General features: G+C 39.4%; 1 protein-coding gene across 2 annotated transcripts in view; it reads right to left on the bottom strand.

Moving 5' to 3' along the window:
* Window positions 1-21,069, bottom strand: part of LOC127660277 (cartilage acidic protein 1-like) — a 56,218-nt gene that overhangs the window by 15,545 nt on the left and 19,604 nt on the right. For both annotated transcript variants that reach the window (XM_052150408.1, XM_052150407.1), the window contains exons 8-11: window positions 16,162-16,298; window positions 5,577-5,659; window positions 4,620-4,720; window positions 3,613-3,781 (exon numbers count right to left, since the gene is read on the bottom strand). In XM_052150408.1, the coding sequence (XP_052006368.1) occupies window positions 3,613-3,781; window positions 4,620-4,720; window positions 5,577-5,659; window positions 16,162-16,298 (490 nt within the window). The remainder of the gene's footprint in view (window positions 1-3,612; window positions 3,782-4,619; window positions 4,721-5,576; window positions 5,660-16,161; window positions 16,299-21,069) is intronic.

Here is a 21,069-nt window from a genome sequence, read left to right as displayed (position 1 = left end):
CAAACACCATGTAAAAATGGATTTTGCATAATTGGTCCTCTTCAAATTCTTCCAAAACTAAATTATCTGAGCTACCAGTCCAAATAAATTGTATAGCTCTGTACTCTCTGTCCTCTGTATACAGGTATCAACAACTATCTCATTAGTTTCTAATGTATTTCTCTAATGGAAATTTAGCAAAAACATCTGAAGCAATGTTGATGCTTAAATGAAATAAAACTGTTTGAAAATTCATTTTGGCATGGTACTACCTTATGGTACAGTGGTTCCAGAACTTTCTTTTTCTTGAAATTGTACATATACAGTTTGTACATTTATCCAAAGTGTTAGGACCCTAAACCTATCTAAGTGACAAAGTTAATTCAAGGCATATATTTTTTTTAGTCCATGCATTCCCTAAGAATCAAACCCATGACCTTGGCATTTCTAATGCCATGCCCTCCCAGTTGAGCTACAGAAACACTCAATTTACAAAAATGATTACTGATGAAGACCATGGGGTGATCATGTGAAAACTGATGGCTATCATTTTGTTTTTCACCGCACATTCTGAGCTTCCAGCTGGCAGCCTGTCCCTGCAACAAATCTGTCCAATAGCTCCCTAATGAAACCATGTGGGGAAGGTCCCAGTCGGCTGCCACTGGCTGTTGCACCTGCAGGCTTCTTTACTGGCTTCTCTCTGGGCCTTCAGTCTATAAGGATATTCAAGGAACTAGCCTCCACATGGAGGGTTATGTTTCTGCTTTATAACAGAATGAAACCCGAGGCCCCCACCGAACATGACCTGGAATAATTGTTTCTCTGTAATGAATCAGCAGAGCGGTTGCTTGTTTTCCTTCTGCTCGCCGACCCTGAACAATTTCGTGACTGATTCTGCACTTATGAAATATACATTTTACAGGTCTGGTCAATTAAACAGCTGTAACTTTCTTAATGAGATTTTTCAGGCTTGTTGTGGTAGAGAAATGCAAAACTAAAACTTTTGAAAATATGAACCGCCTAAATCACCATTCACTTTCATTGCTTGGACACAAAGAAGCAATACAAGGTAATGGTGACTAAGGTTGTCAGTCTCTAACATTCTGCCAAAACTCCATTTTGTGTGTTACACAGAGGAAAGTCATGAAGTACCACATTGGAGTGTGTAGATAAAGACAGATTTTTCATTTTTAATTGTTTATCCTTTAAGGACCCCTGTATAATTAGGAAGGTTTTGAGTTCACTTGACCGCAATTGGACATGTTTATCTGGGGGCATTTACATCAAACGTTTTTGATGTACGTTTTCTTGCATTCAAATTGAACAGATGTAAGGGGCTTCAAGAAAATTAGACTATTTTTACTTGACACATCTTAAAAATGCAATGCTCACAATGGGATGCTCAAATAAACAGCTCAAAAAAGACATCCGTATGAATGTGTATGGTTGTAGCACCAGTGCATTTTCCAAAAGGTTATGCCTAGCAAACTGTCTAACAGCCAAAACACAGCTTGCTGTCAGCATGCTAATTACAGAACTGTCGCTAAAAACAGCCTTATATATATTTAAGGAATATCACACAAGCAAGAGTGTGATATGGCCCTACATCAGCACTTATGTGGTCGCAAAAGACCATTTTTGTATGCAATATGAGACAGTTAAGTGACTTGAAGTGAATCCACATCAGCCAGTGTTTAATTACTACAGTTCTTTGTGATCCCTTGTATTACTACTACATTACTAAAGCAAGGAAATAGCTTTAATCTGCTTTAAACGAACAACTTCAGCATTACTGCTCAGCACAGCTGAGAGACACAACAGACTGATTAATTACACAATGGGTGCTGTTTAAAATGCCAGAGGACATTGAGGTTTCTATAGTGATCGACTCTTGCACACTGGCTACCGTGAAATAGGGAGAAATACACCCGCTTGGATGCTATTTTTCCACTGAGAAAGCTGATCTTCAGAAAGCTGACCGCATCTCTGCTTGGGAGTGGCAACAGGTGATTGCACATGCTCTGTCTCTTTCTCTCTCACACACACACACACACACACACACACACACACACACACACACACACACACACACACACACACACACACACACATCCATCCTTGTTTATCCAATAACTTGTTCGAAACAGCAAAAGCTGTGATAGTATTTCTGAAGTGACATTTTTGAATAACTAACGAAGGCTTGGACGCATCATTTGGTTTGAACCAGCAACGGTAGATTCTGATCCGTCGCGTAAGAAAGTAGTTCCATGCATAAATGCGTTTTTTTATGACCGTACTCACTTTTCCTAATTTTTTTTATGTACTTGTTCATTGAACTGTTGTATATAAAAAATATCACACTCGCAATCGTGCTATATGGCCCTAAATCAGCACTGCTGTAATTACCTACAGCACTCTGACAAATCACAGCAGTGCTGATGTAGGGCCATATCGCACTCTTGCTCGTGTGATATTGGTTAAATATATATATACATATATACTGTTGTTGTACAATTAGTCTATTAGTTGACCATCATGGCAATGGATGCCTCTTTACTAGTATTGGAATCAGGTCTGATACTGTGCTCAATTACTTGCACTCATGCTGGTAAAAATTCTCCAATACTAAAAAAAGATACCAGTTGACATGCGAATGTCATTGCATAAACATTCAGTGCACAAGTTAAAATCAAGTTATGTCCTAGTGTGATAATTAAACTGCAAAGGCTGCGATTTAATGATATAAATATACTGTATAGTTTGCATGTGCTCCATGCTTCAAAGTAAATAGATCTAGTTTTAAGAATGTTTGAATGTAAATGTGCTGACTGCTCATAAATACCAAGGAGCTCAAAAACACCATCCTGAGCATTGCATTCTCTGTTTGTAGCAGATGACAGAGGGCAGAGCACTAATTTAGTATTTAGCGCACACATGTGCAGAATTAAATTGTTATTTAATGAGATAGCAGCCTTTTGCGGTTTAATAATCACATAGGGTCACATGCTGCTTTTCCAGAGGTGAAAATCTGCCTTCAGAAACACACAGAAATGAAAAGGGATTCCCTCCAAAAATAAAAGCTTCCGCCAAAATAAGATACATTTAAATGTAAAAAAACCTACACAATAAATATATCACTAATGTATATAGTTATATAAAATATTCACTGCAATATAACTACTACTACTAATAATAAATAAATAATTATTATTTTATATTTAAGCAATATATACCTGTGATGCTCTGTTGTGCAGTACCTTTTTTGACAAAAATAACTCCAATGTTGTATTTTGGATTGTGCTGTAAAAGTAAATTGTGCAGAGGTTCTGTAAAAACGCTCTTCATTTGATAAGAATAAAACAATATTATGTTAAAAATTAAATGTTCTACTTTAATTCGATTACAGTTTTTATGAGATAATTTATTTAGAACCCATTTTGATGTTAACATTTAAATAAACTGTTGAATATGAAATTCAGAAAAAATAAAAACAAAACATCACGTATCTGTATCAGCGAGTGCCAAAAAAGAAGCATAGGTACTCATACTCATTTTGCTAAATATTGTATTGTGACATCCTTAATCATGACCCATCTCTACTTTTTAAGGAGAGATTGAATAAGAAATACTTACCTAGCCCAAAGTGAGCCACTGGCTCCATTTCACACAAGTACCCTGATCCTCCATCTATGATGCGTGTGTGGGGACCATTTCTTTTGGTGTAAACTATCACCTTGGCCCCACGGGCAAAAGCCCCAAACTGAGTGCGTGGAATCACACGCAGCCATTTATTAGATGAACCCTGCAACGAGAAATAAACAATCAAAATACTCTATGTCCAAACAGTAATTTAGAAAAGAGTTCAGATTTTTTTTTCTTCTTTAAGTTCTTAAAAGTGAAGTGTGTAATTTCTGTTCCACAAGTGTCAAATGAACTTTTTTCCATTGTTTGGACAAACAGATAGTCCTGCCTCACACTTACACTACTGGTTGAGCAATTGTTCCTGTGTTGGGCTATCCAATAAACACTACTTGTATAACTCTGCATTCATACTGTGTCAATTGTCTTATTTGTTTCTTTTTGTATTTCTCAACTTAAAGGGTTAGTTCACCCAAAAATTAAACTTTTCTCTCGTGTGAATGCGTCATTGTGCTTAGGTGAATTTTTTTAAGTTAATAAAGTTTTCATTTTCTATTTATTTTTTACACAAACCTTTACACAGGCCTGGCATAGTGACTCCAGCCAAGACTCCTAAGTAACCAAATTGGCCCGGTTGCTAGGGAGGGTAGTGTCACATGGGTTACCCTCCTTGTGGTTGCAATATAGTGGTTCTCGTTCTCAACGGGGTATGCAGAAAGTTGTGCACAGAGATCAAAGGGAATAGCGGGATTGCCTCAACATGTGCTAAGTCTCTGTGGTAACGAACTCAGCAAGCCAAGTGATAAGACGCACGGGCTGACTGTCTCAGTAGCGGAGGCAACTGAGATTTGTCCTCAGCCATCCGGATTGAGGTGAGCAACTGCGCCACCACGAGGACCTAGTGAGCACTGGGAATTTGGCATGCCAAATTGGGGAGAAAAGGGAATAAATAAATAAAAATTGTGACTGAAACATCACCTGTCTGAAACATATGTCCTCACCTGTGTGACTCTGTACACAGAGATGGGCTGAGCTGCACTTTCCCCGTGTGTCACCAACAGATCCAGCTGTCCATCCCCATCAAAATCAGTCACTGCTGCTCCTGAAATACAAATATACCTCTTTAGACAGGAACATAATCACAAATATAACAACAACAGTTGTGTCCCATCCCAATTGCTGCTTAAAACATCTTAGACTTTAGACTGATTACTAGCATTTCAATTAGTCCAGTGACTTTCTAATAATGATGGTGTTTGCTCTCAATATTAATGTTGACTCAAAGTGCTACTCACAACTAAAGTAACACACAAGCCTGGATTAATAATGCCATCTAGTGGTTAGAAAAAACTCAATAAACCAATTTAAAAAGAAAAAACCTTGGATTAGCTAGAGTCTAGTAGGCACATTTTTAAAGAAATATACATATGCCAAATATTATTTAGTTACATAATATGTGTAATAGTAATACTACAATAATACACCAGAAATATGCAGTGCAGGTGGGTCCCTCCATATACTGTAACCTACAATATTTAAAAAAAAATGAATGACAGGTGAATATGTAGTCCTTTGCTGTTGTATGGGATTCATTAGGTCGAATGAGTGTGTCACCTGCATTTCTGCTTACCTTTGAGTGTAGTTTGAGTGATGAGGTCAAAAAAAGGTTTGGACTCTGTTTACATCTATATTTAGTACTGTCCACTTGTGATCGGATCACCTGAGATGGATGTTACTACCAGATCAATCTCTGTTATTTAAATTTTATTTTAAGTTTTTTTTCAGAGCTTACTCCTAATATTTTATAACTCAAAAAGACATTACACAACCTATGGATCATTTTAAAGTGATTTTAAGGGGAACAATCTCATATTTATCATTTCTGAAAATCATGGAATGCTTTTATAAAATAAACAGTACAAAATTTTGGTGGAATGACTGAGCCAAACCATTCATACCAGTTCCACGTCCCTCTGGTTCCGCGGCCTCCCCGATGTTCAGCTCCTCAATCTGTGGATCTCCATGTTCTCTCCGAGAAATTCTGCCATGGTAAAGATTAATTACTTTGTCTTTTGGTTTGAGACAGCTCCACACAAAGACAAAGTACCTTGTCTGCTCCATGTTATACAACAAGTCTCAAAGGAGAGATTAATTTACAGATTCCTGAAACCCCCACAGTATTGATTCAATTAAAACATTTTCAAGTCTGGTAGTTCATACTTTCTATTTTGATGACGAATAAAGCCAACCGAGATGTTTCTTTAGTTATTTTATACAAAGTGCTTAAGGCTTCACTTTCTGAGAAATGAGAGTCTGGATTGTTTAAGTATGGGATTAGAAGCAAATTTGAAACAATGTTCTCTGTTTAATATTACAGTGTTCTTAATAGGAAAGGTGAGGTGAGGGTTATATTTAGAGGGTATTTCCCATCAGGTAGATTTGAGGTCTGGTTGTTGGATTTTTTGGCATGTAGTACAGCCTGGGCTTACCACCAAATCCAAAATGGAAAGAGAGAGTTTCCATAACTATTTCCTGTCTTACAATGTAAATGTTACAGAAATACCTCTATTACATAATCAAAATACTGTTCTTTGTGAGATTACATTAATCAAGCATGAAATTGGATAGAAATACAATATAGTGTGTGTGTGTGTGTGTGTGTGTGTGTGTGTATGTATAGTATGTATGTGTGTGTACAGTATACTGTATATCGGAAATATCTGATCACAAAGAATAGTCAGGACATTACTGATTTAAAAAATAGCAACATCACTATTAGAAAAAAGTTATTTTTGATCAAATCTAGACAGGCCCCATTTCTAGCAGCCATCACTCCAACACCTAATCCTTGAGTAATCATGTTAATTGCTAATTTGGTACTAGAAAATCACTTGCCATTATATCAAACACAGTTGAAAGCTATTTGATTCGTTAAATGGAGCTTAACATTGACTTTGTCTTTGTTTTTGAGTTGCCACAGAATGCAATGGACTGGCATATCTTAAGGTCAATTTTAGGTCAAAAATTGCAAAAAAGAAACTCTAGAATCTCTAGAAACTCATCAGTCAATCATTACTTTGAGGAATGAAGGCTATACAATGCTTGAAATGACCAAAAAACTAAATATTTTATACAAAGGTTTACACTACAAGGACAGAAAGAGATATGGCAGGCCAGATGTACAACTAAACAAGAGGATTAGTTAATCAGAGACTCTAGTTTGAGAAATAGATGCCTCACATGTCCTTAGCTGACAGCTTCATTGAATTCTACCCATTCAACACCAGTTTCATGTACAACAGTAAAGAGAAGATTCAGGGGTGCAGGCCTTATGGGATGAATTGCAAAAAAAATGCCACTTTTGAAACAGAAAAACAAAAAGAATAGGTTAGAGTGGGCAAAGAAACACAGACATTGGACAACAGATAATTGGAAAAGAGTGTTCTGGATCTTAACCCCATTGAGCTTTTGTGGGATCAGAGTATCTCGACAAACTGACTGCCAGAATGCCAAGGATCCGAAAAAGCTGTCATTGCTGCACATGGAGGATTTTTTGATGAGAACACATCTAAGAAGTTCAGAACATTTTTCACGTTATTAATGTCCTGACTATATATTGTTATCAGCTGAATGCCACTTCTGTAAAATCTGTACATTATTCCAATCTTTGGCCACCAGTGTATATACTGTATATGCATAAAATAAAATATTTGTATATATATTATTGATCAACGCGTTCGTTTATTGATATATTTTTTGGGGCATTGATATATTAAAATTAGCCAGAATTTAAATTAGAAGCCTTGCGTGCTTTCCAATTCACTCATTTGGGCTTCTGTTTAATGTCTGCCTTAATAGAATTGGGAGACCACAAGAGGGTGTTGTACTAACTACTGCAGGTTTACTCTTTGCATTATACAATCAACTGAAGCAGGTTGTGAGGCACAGGTATCACAACACAGGACCGGTATTTTAGAGCTCCTTCTACAGGTCATATACACAAACGTTATGAAGGTTTTTGTACTCCTTCAAGAATGAACAAAGTGACATTGATGAGTTTGCCAGTTATGTAATGGTATAGACTGAGAAAAGCATAATATGACATGGAACCTTATAAAAAAAAATGAATATGCAGTTGATATTTGTGAACTGATACATATTATTGACTTGTGTATCCTGGTGTGTGTCAGCAGAGGGCGCTATGAGCCAAAAGCATAACTTCACTTGTACGTGACGAAAGACACACTCAGCAGTGTGCATCGGGTTGTGAACTACATTTCACCTCACAGTGTTATTTCTTAATGTTACAGGGAATGCAGTTCAAAGAGCAATACTGTAAGGATCTCCCTTTTGGGATGCTATTCTCATCCAGACCAGCAGAGGCGCTCATCCTCTACCTTCCATGCCATGTTCCTCTCCCCTCCTGCAGATGGCACTAACACCCTTAACCCAGTTCAACAATCCACTCATTAACCCTCATTCCCTTCACCTGTGCTTAGCCCTATATAAGCCTGTTTGTTTTTCACCAAGGCGTTCAGTCTTGAGCCTTTGTTACCCAGTTTCTCCTGTGACCAGCCCTCAGTTAAGTCTCTCTCAAGTTGTGTCTTTGATCCATGTGTCTCTTTGATTCTCAGTTTTGTGGAAGCTCGGCTTACCCAGTTTATTTGTATTTTTTGACCCTCGTGTCTCTTTTTGTTTCTCTGTTTTTGTGGAAGCTCGGCTTACCCTGTTTATTTGCAATTTGATAAACTCTACTATTGAAAGATTAATTTTTTCAGGGAGTTAGCTCAGTGGTAGAACACCAAACACTTGAGCATCACAGACCCGGGTTCGATCCCCGCCTACGGCAGCCCCGTTACAAATACATTTACATTTGATGCCACAAGAAACAAGAGTCTTGTCTTTGTGGGCAACATATTCTTGGTGAACCAGCCAGGAGGAATGCTGTTTACTGAAAAGCCAGACGAAGAAAAAAAACAGCTCCTCTGTGTGACGAACCTAGAGCATTGAGACGGTAATATAGGGAGAAAATAGAAAGATGGAACAGCTACAAGACTGTGTTAAATCCAAGTTATGGACGTTGGATAAAGATAAACTGGTAAAAGTGTGTCTTCATCTCGAATGCAGTGAACCAGCAGAGGGTTTCTCAGGGCTTACAAAAAGAGCATTAATAAGGCTAGTGGAGAGAACACTAGAGGAAATTGAGGAAGGGGTGACATAGAACAGTATTCAGCATGCCTCAATTAACTCTTGTGTCTAAGTGAGTCCTTTATAGCGCCAGTGGAACCAGCAGCCTCAATTGCAGTCCTCAGAGAGATAGAGATCGTAAGAAAAGAGTATGCAGAGTTACAGCAGGCACAAGCTAATGCTCACCAGGTATTAGAGAAAATGCTATGTCTGCTGGAGGAAATGTAGAAAAATTGAGGGAACAGGAAGGACAGAGGTAATAGCCAGACACAACTAAGTCCCTGAAATAACTCTGAGGTGAGAATTTAAAGTCTTTGGGCAGATTGGGAAGGTGGGTCAAAAAGACAAGTTGTCATATACTAGCCTCACCAACAAGATTTAATCAGGAGTGAGGAAGGGTTACCCAGACACAGAAATCATTGAGGCGGTAATCAGAGCAGTGAGTCCTCGGAACTCTTAGAAATCAAAAGAGACCACACACTCTCTACACTAAAGACCATTCTCCGAGGGCATTACAAAATTGACTCAGTTACACAGACTTATGAACATTTCACATGAGCGGAAAGAGTCAGCCCAAAGTTTCCTGTTCCGTGCTATTGAACTGAGGGTGAAAATTCTGTGGACATCAGGAGATGAGCAAGTTGGAGAACAGTTCAGAGCAGAACTCATCCAATGAATGTTCCTCCATTCTGTGGAAACGGGACTCCTGAATGACGCAGTTAAGTCCAGGTAAAACCGTATCTGGGTGACTCCAAAGTAACTGATGAAGTGCTAATTGAGAAGATAGGGGAAGCTGCTAATTTGGAGTTGGAGAGACAGACAAAATTAAAGACAGCTGTGACTTCCAAACTCCTTAGAGTGAGTGAGATTCAAACCGCAGAGCATGTCTGTAGTCTTAAACATTATGTTAGCAGTGATAGCTAACATGTAATGCTAGTAGCATCACAAAATCAGAGAAAAGAGACATTGGAAAAAGAAAGTAGCATTATCAGGGAGGGAAAGAGACAGAAATCATACAAAGAGATGGATAGCGACACTGCCAAAGCAATTGAAGATCTAAAAGTAAATGTGATGGAGATGACTAAAGTTTTAAAAGAGACAATGGAAGCAACCAGATCACAGTTGCACTCACCCATGACAACACTACAGGCTGAGAGAAGGCAAAGAGGTTGCAGATCGTGCCAGGAGTCCCAAAAGGGTGGGGAATACAGACTTTGTTACCACTGTTGACAAGAAGGACACCTGTCATTGGACTGCAGAGAGCGAAGGCAAATGTCGGGAAAAGAGAGAGGGCTGCTGGACTGGACCCCACTGTAGCCCATTCCGTCAAGGGGTCCCAAACAAACTCAGGAGAGCTACAAGCACCTAAGCTTGCACAAACCTACCAAAGCGGAGAAATAATATCCATGTGACAACGCACACAGCTGAATTCACTTCGATTCACAGGCCAGTATCCCTTTCGACGCCAGCGCTTCTGAATGTCATCGGGAAAAGGTGCCTCGTTCGCTGTCAGCTCAACAGCGAGCATAATCAACGCCGAATGGAGATGACAAAACCTACCTTGCACTGTCATTAGATCCAATGAGGAGCTCCTTGGTCCAGGAACGCTGACAGGACTGAAATCCAAACCGAAATCCCTTTTGATGGCTGGGTTGAGGTGAGCTTTCGATTCCACAATGACACTGAAGGACAGGAGCCTCTATAATACCCATGTTAGTGTCAAATGACCTCATCATTGGCTGACATGTTATTGAAGAGATATCTAACCGATGGGAAGAGCAGAGACCAAATTTTAACACTGCCCAGAGAGTAAGCAAAGCCTTATCTATATCAGTAAACACAGCTAAGTCAATGTTTAAATGACTAAAGACAGAGAATGCAGGTGTGACTGTGGGTACAGTACCAGTCGGTAAACGAAGGGTACAACTTGATGCTGGAGAGATAACCACTGTCTATGCGCATGCACACCTTGGGGCACGGTTGTCAGAGCAAAGCCTATTATTTACACCCAGTGAACTGTCATCCTTGCCCGAGGGTTCACTAATGCAGGAAAGGGTAGTCAAAGCCAATCATGGGAGAGTGGTGAAAGTGCCCATCGCTATCGCCAACACGACCAAGCACACTGTTACACTGACCCCATGATTCACGCTAGGCCAGCTGGAAGTTATAGAGGCCGTATATACGGCCACAACAGAGTCACTTTTGAAAGATGAGACCTCAGCTGAGCAGGGTAAGAGACAGCCAACGCACACACTGCAAACCTATGAGGTGAGTGTCACACCACACCAGGCTGAGAAACCAAGTCTTTGGGATCCTCCCATAAAGTTTGAACACTTAACTGAAGTTCAGAAACAGACTGTGAAACAGCTTTTAAGGGAAGAATGTAATGCTTTTGCATTTGATGATAACAATGATGGTCGTATTCTCTCACTTATCATGCATATTACATTACATGATAAAACACCCATACAGAAGACTTATAGGTCAGTGCCCAAGCCATTGCTGCAGGAGGTGAAAGAGTACCTCCAAGACCTATTAAGTTGAGATCTTCTTACTCTTCGCCCATCGTCTGTGTGAGAAAGAAAGACGGGAACCTAAGACTTTGTTGTGATTACCGTGAACTGAACCGCAAATTTGTACCTGACAGGCATCTTATCCCCAGAATCCAAGACATTTTAGATTCGCTGAAGGGTAGCTCATGGTTCTCGGTTTTAGATCAGGGAAAAGCCTACCACCAATTGTTTCTTGACTCAGAGAGCCGACACTAAACAGCTTTCATTACACCTTGGGGATTGTTTGAGTGGAATAGAATTCCATTTGGCCTTAGTTCAGCCCCAGCCGAGTTCCAAAGGAACATGGAAACTTGTCTTGAGGACTTTAGAGATGTTATGTGTCAGCCTTACTTAGACGACAATCTTGTTCACAGGTCTTCTTTTCTTGAGCATATGAATCACATCCGTACCGTTCTCCAGAGATCCCAAAAACACGGAGTGAAACTAAGCCCACATAAGTGTGAACTTTTCAAGAGAAAAGTAAGTTTCTTAGGTCGTATAGTGTCGGAGGATGGATATTCTATGGATCCCTCAGAAATAGCCCTGGTACAAGGACTGAAGCTCCGAACACTAGCTACTGTAGGAGATGTGAAGAGAATTATGGGGTTTCTTTCATACTATAGAACATATATGCCAAACTTCTCTTGCATAGCTAAACCTCTGTACCAGTTATTGACCACACCATCAAAAAGTGCTTCTTCAACAGAGCCTAAGAGAAAGCAGAGACAAACCAGAACTAAATCAAAAGTAAAAATACCCCCAAGTACACATATAACATGAACACAGATGCACCAGAATGTGTTGGACACTTTGATTGACCAGTTAACAGAACCACCCATTCCTGCATACCCCGATTTCACCCAACCATTTGTATTACACTGTGATGTGAATGAATCATGTGGTAATTTTTCTCAGGTGGTGTAAGAATTATTGACCCATACGCAATCACTGACATCTTCTCATTCTGTTTCTGATATAAGACGATGTCAGTGATTGCGTATGGGTCAATAATTCTTACACCACCTGAGAAAAATTACCACATGTATCCAGGGAAGCTAGAATTCCTGGCTTTAAAGTGGGCCATCAGTGAGCGTTTCAGGGATTATCTGTTCCATAAGCCACACTTTGAAGTATATACTGACAATAAACCCCTGATTTACGTTCTGACGACAGCAAAATTGAATGCGACAGAACACTGTTGGGTTGCTGAGTTGGAAGACTTTAATTTCATTATCAAATATTGGCCAGGACGGTGTAATGCGGATGCAGATGTTTTGTCAAGAATGCCGTTAGACATTGATCAATATATGAGGCAGTGTAAGGAAATGAATCAAGAAGTGATCCGTGCTGCAATGCAGACATTCCCCTGTGGACAAATGCGGTAGAGTTACAGATCATTCACTTGTTGGATGATGAGCCCCTAGCACCCAGTAGTGTACATATTTCGAGGGAGCAGATCAAGGACTCGTAACAGAAAGATCCTGTTATCAGCCACGTCATAGAGTACGCAAAGAACAATCATCGTCCATCCGGAGTACTCTAAAAAATACTAGACTCTTGTTAAGGTAATGGGAATGACTCCATCTGAGCGATGATGGGGTCCTGTAAAGGAAAACAGGGAAAATAATTCAGTTGATCTTGCTTAAAGAATATCACCAGACAGTCTACCAAGAACTAAATCAAGACATGGGACACCTTGGGGTAGAAAGCACAATAGATTTGAAACGTGAGAGGTTCTATTGGCCTCACATGCAAAGTGGCATAGAACATTTAGTGACACGTGTGTGTAAGTGTTTGAAAAGAACGAAACCACAAGGAATCACGAAAGCCCCATTGGTTGCAATTCAAACCACATACCCATTCCAGCTTGTACCAATAGTCTTTCTGCACCTTGAAACCTGCAAGAATGGTTATGAGTATATACTTGTTTTAATAGACCACTTCACACGTTTTGCTCAGGCTTATGGCACGAGGAATAAGTCGGCAGAAATTGTGGTACAGCTCGTCTTTGGTGATTTTGGCCTTAAGTTCGGGTTCCCTGATAAAATGTACCACGACATGGGGAAAGAATTTGAGAATCAACTGATGCACCAGCTACAAGAAACGTGCAGAGTTTGTGGATCTCATACAACACTGTACCACCAGATCGGTAATGGACAAGTCGAAAGATTCAACAGAACACTGCTCAGAACGCTGAATGAAAAAGAGAAAGCCAATTGGAAGAATTCATTAGCGAAGGTAGTGCATTCATACAATTGTTCTCGCTGTGAATCAACTGGATTCTACTATCTGTTGTTTGGATGTTCCACCAGACTTCCAATTGATCTGATGTTTGATTTGCCAGTATATGTGAAACGACAAAGCTACACAGAGTATGTGACCAACTGCTGAGAAAAGATACAGGAGGCTTATAAGATTGCATCGACCACAGCTAAGAAAGAGTCTCAAAAGGGGAAGAAACACTATGACAAGACAGTTCTTGAAGTTCAGTTACAACCTGAAGACAGAGATCTGCTCCAAAATTTGAGTGAGAGAGGTGGTCCTCGTAAATGACGCTCACACTGGGAAGATTGTTTATACTCAGTAGTCAGCAGAAAAAGCCCTGATAGTCCAGTGTGCGAAATCAGATCTGAAAAAGGGGACAAAGCCGAGAAGTACATAGGAACTTACTGTTACCATGTGACAACTTGCCTGTGGAACAGCCAGTACCACCAGAATGCATAATTCAAAGGAAAGTTAACAGAAAATAAAAAAAAAAAGAACCAACATAATCACGGGAACCTGAAACAGACAGTGATGAAGAGAAGTATGAGTTCTGTTATAGTTTCCCACATCGTTCCAAACAAAGTGAAGATCTTTTAACTCTGAACCCAGAAGCGGTGTCGTTTGAACCAGCAGTGTTGAGGGATTACTTACTTGAATGACTAGTAGATTCAGGAGAGTTAGAGAGTCCAGAGATAATCTCCGTTCATGAGGAAGCTACTCCTGAGGATGTTGTTTCTGAGAGAGAATAATAAGATTCTGTGAATGGGTCAGAATTGATTGAGTTGTCATGTTACCCAAAGAGACATAGTCAACAACCAAAACTGTTCACTTATGAGGAACTAGGTAAACCTACCATGGTACGGAGGGAACCAACTGTGAAAGAACTCAGTTTGAGACTTACTTGCCGAAGTCATTGGAGACCATGTAACAGTAAATCAAACAAGTACATTGATTACTAAAAAAAATAAAAAATGTCAACGACTGCAAACAATGTTGAAACTGAGAAACTGTTGCATACTTACCAGAGAGCTGAAAAAAGGTTGAAACGGTACTAAGACTAAGTAATGAGAATGCCGTAAATGGAAGTCTTAAGTACATGGGAAAAATATTGTGGGTTGTATTGGAAAAATATATATTGTTTGCATATGTTGAAAATGCTTGTAAACATTAACGGGTATATAGACAAATGTAGGAGTCTAAATAATATTTACAGTAGTAAATGGTCCTTTTTGTTTTCAAGAAAACAAGCCATGGCATTAACAGAAGGGAAAATACTGACTTTATACATGATATAGTCTCTATTGTGGAATTTACCTTGTTTTCAAAAGTGAACAAAACAGCCCTGAAAATAATGTTGTGATAAAATGTTGGGCACATTAAAAAAAAATTAGTAGGGGAGGATGTAATGGTATAGACTGAGATAAGCATAATATGACATGTAATCACATAAAACAAAATTAATATGCAGTTGATATTTGTGAACTAATACATATTATTGATTTGATGCCATCAGAAACAAGAGTCTCATCTGTGTGGGCAACAGTTAGTGTATAAAACTGGTTTAACTGTGTGAACTGAATGATTAGAATTTATAATGCAATTTCTCTGTATGTAGCTTTGATGAGGTTTCATTCAAGTGGTCAAACCACAAAAGACATACTTGACACTTAAAATACATTGTGTAGGCTATATGAAAGATACACAATATATCATCAACTGATGGTCAGAGTAAATAATCTTTGTCCTTTGATAATGATTTGGGTTGAATTTAATAGAAAACTATGCGAGTTATGCTCTGTGGTGCTGCAGATTTTTGAGCAGCTTCCAGAGATGGCGAGACCACGCTGTGTAGGTATGTACCTTCATAGAAAATAATTGTTTTGAATTTTAGAATGTGCCATGTTATGTCAGATGCATCCGGTGTGTGACCCCCTTTAATTTACACTGTTGCTCGCACTTTACTATAATAATGAATACTGCACAAAAAAAACTGAAAAAAAAACAGCTTTTTCAAGTAAGTCAGTTCTAATCTGATTGGCTGGGAGTAAAAAGCGTGCAGGGCTTTTTATTCAGTTCGGCTGGAGTTGTGTACATAAGTTTACATGTTGATAGTTACGTGTTTGTGAGGTTACAGGCATTAAATCTTTTAAAAATATTCAGTTTAATTTGAGGCACGTAGTATCAAGTAAAGCGGATATCCATGAGCAGAACTTTATATTCTGCTTTGTTTACTTTGCTATATCTGTGAAATAGTCTATACAATCGCTTGAGGAGACTGTCGCTTATCCCCACGCTGGTCTTTTATTATGGTATAATATACTGTATATCAGATAGCCCTGTCCCTAAATGGCACATAATGATAAAATTGACTGTGATTGATCAGCTAAATGTCAGTTAGACAGCTTTTCCTGTTCTTTACCAGGTTAAGCTGCAATACAGTCCAAACCTTTGCCATTTTAGTAAAAGGTCTGGCTTTGTGAATATATTGTTCTGGGACCTAATAATTTACAAATTTAGCTAGATGTCCATTGTAATATACCTGAACAGTCTGTTGGCTGAGGGTCCTCTGTAGGCAATGTTGTTGAAAAAGACCTCCAATTCATTGTCATTGTCAAAGTCAGCCGCGATGACTGTGCGAACTGGAGATGGCATGGAAAACTTCTGTGAGGCGATGTCCTGGTACAGAGAAACAAAGACATCATCATGGGCACATTGACACACTCCCTTTTATCAAGCATTAGTTATTGTACAAGCTTTATCTGCTGGAAGAACAAGTTTATATAAACAAGCATACGGTATTACTTCAAAAACAATGATGAAAAAATATCTTTGAGGAAATGCACCCTGTATGCACTTCTACCCTGAAGTATCATTTTTTATGCTGTGTTTAGCTTCTGCACCTCTAGTGGCACCAAATAGAATTGCAAAAACTTTCCTCAAAACTATGCCCTTCTACCATTGGTTGCACAAACCCGTAGCAACCCCATTTCGTATCCAGGACACAGCACCACATACAGCTTTTCGACCACATGTCAATCAGTGATTAGGTGTATTTTGAACTTCATTTTTGTTTGGAAAATAAATTATTTCATTATTCATCAACGACAAAAGTTTGTATATCGTTATTGGAGTATGTGCGTCATAAAAACCCCTCAACCTTCTGCACAAAGTAGGTGGCTTAAGTTTGGAAAAGAAAAGGATCAAGAAAGCCCCTACACATGTAGTCATGCACAAACTCAAGCAAATGATGTTCATCCAATGTTGCTTCTGTTTGTCGTGCTGGTCCAGATGCTGAAACCGTCTCGGGTTACATGTGTAACCCTTGTTCCCTGAAAAAGGCGGAACGAGATGTTGCGCTGCTAAGTGCTACGGGGAACAGCTTTCGCTGTGAGCCGAGCTGAATAATGTGTGGAACACGTCAATGAACACTGACTGGAATTTATAGCCTCGGCTGATGAAATCATTAGATGCACCTGAGGCCAGGCTATAAATGGATACGTCACCAGGTGTTGTCAGATACTTCTTTTTGAAGAGCAGTCCTGGGACGTCCCAGTGCGGCAAAGCAGCGCAACATCTCGTTCCGCCTTTTTCAGGGAACAAGGGTTACACATGTAACCCGAGACGTTCCCTTTACAAAAGGCTTCACTACGATGTTGCGCTGCTAAGCGCTACGGGGAACGCAATACCCACGCCGCCGCACTTGGGGCTGTCCAGACCCCTACAGTTGTGCAGTGTACTCACAAAAACGCGAGAGGTCTCAGACATGAGCTTGAGATGGTCGACTCAAGGGCATAAGAGCCCGGAGTAGCATAAACATCTAAACCATTAATTTTTTTGATGAATGTGTGCGGAGAGGACTAGTCTGCTGCATCACAAACTTGTTCAGGCATGAGCTGAGATGTCGACTCAAGGGCATAAGAGCCCAGAGTAGCAAAGCATCTAACCCAAAAAGTTCGATGAATGTGTGCGAAGAGAACCCTATCGCAGCACAAACTTGTCATAAAAACTGATGAATGTGAGCGGAGAGGACCAGCCTTCCGCATCACAAACTTGTTCAGGCATGAGTTGAGATGTCGACTCAAGGGCATTAGAGCCCAGAGTAGCAAAGCATCTAACCCATAAAGTTCGATGAATGTGTGCGAAGAGAACCCTATCGCAACACAAACTTGTCATAAAAACTGATGAATGTGAGCGGAGAGGACCAGCCTGCCGCATCACAAACTTGTTTAGGCATGGGCCCATAAAATGTGATTAGTGTGTGCGGAGAGTGCCAACCTGCCGCACCACAAACTTGTTCGGTGTCAACTCAAGGGCGTAAGAGCCAAGAGTGGCAAGAACATCCAAACTATAAAAGTTTAATGAATGTGCGCGGAGAGGACCAACCTTTTTTTATTTATTTTTTTTTTGTGAGTGCTGACTCCCGGAAGCAAGCGAGGCGAGCACGATGCACTCTGCCTGTTAAAGCAAATCGCAGTGCTCGCACCCGCCCTGCTGCAACGCGAGAGCAGCGTGCTCTTACTCCCAAACAAACAGAGCAAAAACTGATGTGTGTCGTCTTCAGCTATAGAGCGGAAGAGGGGAACACGCACCGTTTGCGGCTTTCAGTCATTCTCTCTTTTTCTAAACAGAAGAGAACAACGTTCACTGCACACTGCCTAACTGATTCTAACTTCTAACAGAGGAAAGAAAGTTTTGACAGGGTTTGTGAAACACACAGAAACAGAATCGCTCTGAAAAAAGAGTTTCTGACGACACCTGGTGATGTATCCATTTATAGCCTGGCCTCAGGTGCATCTAATGATTACATCAGCCGAGGCTATAAATTCCGGTCAATGATCATTACGTGTTCCACACATTATTCAGCTCGGCTCACAGCGAAAGCTGTTCCCCGTAGCGCTTAGCAGCGCAACATCGTAGTGAAGCCTTTTGTAAAGGGAACAAGAGGTTAAGGTGTGGATTTGACAAACAAAGCAATGTAAAAACGGCAAAGTATTTACACACTTCGGGTAAATCAACAAACAAATCACTTCCTTATAGTTGTCTCTGCACATTAAACTGGGAAAGGAGAATGTATTGTACCATCAACAAAATTACACAGATCAGTTTTAGGAATAGGAAAGCCAGATCTGTGACACGTATTACACAGACAAATAAGATGCAGGTAAATCGCAGCATTAAAACACCAGGGAGTGGGAGCAGAGGAAGGTAACCACCGTCGCCACGTTGCAGTAGTGCAGCAACGAGTCATGGAAGAGTTATTGAGCATGCCTGCACTTTCTCAAGTATTAACCCCAATTTTAATTATAGGGCTCATAAAACCTCCAAGCGAAAGCCCATGATCTGACCTTCTGCTGTCTGGTTGAAGGAGAGGTGATGGCCATCTCTGGACAGAACCCAGAAAAGGAGTGACAGATGAGACAGGGTAAATAATGATCATCTCTACTGCTAACGATAGAATGGACAGGCAGATACTGTAGATAGATACTTTTTTTTTTTTTTTTACACTTTTTCACATAGAATATTAAAATGCTTGTACTATGTGGAATTTTTCACATTTTATGCAATTTTGTTTAGTTGCATTTTGTGTTAAATGCATTTGATGAAATGTGACTATATTAGGTGTCTTTAACTACTATGAATTTAAGCATTTTGCACAATGTACTTATTATGTACATGCGGTTACATTATACATTTAAAATATCTGCTTTTAATTACATCTGTAGTTACACTATTAACCTCACCCATAATAATACCCTAAACACTAACCCTACCTGTATTTCAAAATTGTACAATTGATTCTGTTCAAAATTCAGGAAAACAAAATAAAATAGTAGGGGAAAATAGTTAGAAAGATAACTCCCAGGCATAAACACACTAGACTTTAAGAAAACATATGACAATTATCATCCTTCCAATTAAATAAACTACATCTTTTAGAACTACTGTTATTCCTATCATTGTTTGAGACAAGGGTGGGTGGGCACCTCCCATGAAAAATTTGAAGTCCTAATTTGGGATTTAAAAACTGGTCAACCATGTGTTATGATTAACACATGCACTAACACAAGCTTGTGTGCTTATCTAGCTACTGTATGGTTTAATTAACACATGGAACAACAGAGCATCTACATTAAATCTCAATTATAGTTGGCATAGGTCACAAAAGCCCACACTGCATTTCACCTGCACATATCCTTCTGTAAGTGTTCCCACAAGACACTTTAACCCAACAACTGACCCGCATAAAACAGCTCCCTGCTGACATTTATCTCACCGCAAAAGGAGCTGATCACTTATGCTAACAAAGGGATCAACCTAAAGTCAGAGAAGATTTACACACACAGCCCTGCTCCATCCTTACACACACACACACACACACACACACACACACACACATGCTCCAGTCAAATACACACACAGAGACACACACACAAACATTGAGGCATTCACACATATACAGTAATTTCCACCAAGGCATTGAAAGTCATTTTAAAATAGCTAACACATGCACATCTGTAACCGCACATCTTAACAACTGTAAACAACCTACTGTAGACTACACTTAGACTAAGAGGCCGTTTACACCGAATGCATCCTTGCGTATAAAAAAGCTAGACTCAGTGCAAAGTATCGAACAGAATGCAGGTCTCAGTACATTTTGAACAGTTCAATTTCTTTTAATGTGACACATCAATTAATCATTGTGATGCATTTGTCAAATACATCCGCCTAGTACAGGTTAACAGTTAAAATTAATTTTTCAATTGCCTAAATATTATGCACATTGTTCTCAATAAATGTGTCATCACATTCAGACCTGATTCAGACAAACCATTATCAGAGATCTCAAAACTTCCTGTGTGTCTTCTCCTGTGAGTCTCGGGAAACATAGGGAGGTTTGAGATCATAACCACTGTGACTAATTACAATCACTGTACTCTACCAGCTGAAATGAGGGTCAGGTCACCATGCAAACAATAGAAAACTAATTAGAGAATAATGCAATATCTAATCAGACAGCAGATGTTTTAATATTCCCATCTGTGTCTTCTGTCAGAAGAATTTAATTATATAGCAAAAAGTAAGGGATCATGTCTTGTGCATGAAACTATAAATAATTGCACAGATGAAAAGTGAAGGCTACCATTCAGTATTTTCACATCTAATATAATCAAAACTACATTTGCATGTGATAAAGTAAAAAAACAAAAACACCAGTGCTTGTAATTACATTTAGAATGTTGAACATATAAGTCAATGGGAGATTGTCAAACTTTAGTCTTATATTTTTAAGTATAAAAGGGACTAAAAACGGTTCAAGGGATGAAAATGAAAATCGAAAACAACATTTTTAGCAGAACGTAAAATGGGAACAAAGTGATTTTCGATTGTTCCAGAGTGAAAAAGTTTTTGTTAAATGCTGGTAACCGATTACAACCGGTTAATT

Source organism: Xyrauchen texanus, chromosome 20, assembly GCF_025860055.1.
Source record: "Xyrauchen texanus isolate HMW12.3.18 chromosome 20, RBS_HiC_50CHRs, whole genome shotgun sequence".
Taxonomy (NCBI): Eukaryota; Metazoa; Chordata; class Actinopteri; order Cypriniformes; family Catostomidae; genus Xyrauchen; species Xyrauchen texanus.
This window is presented reverse-complemented; position numbering and strand designations above follow the sequence as displayed.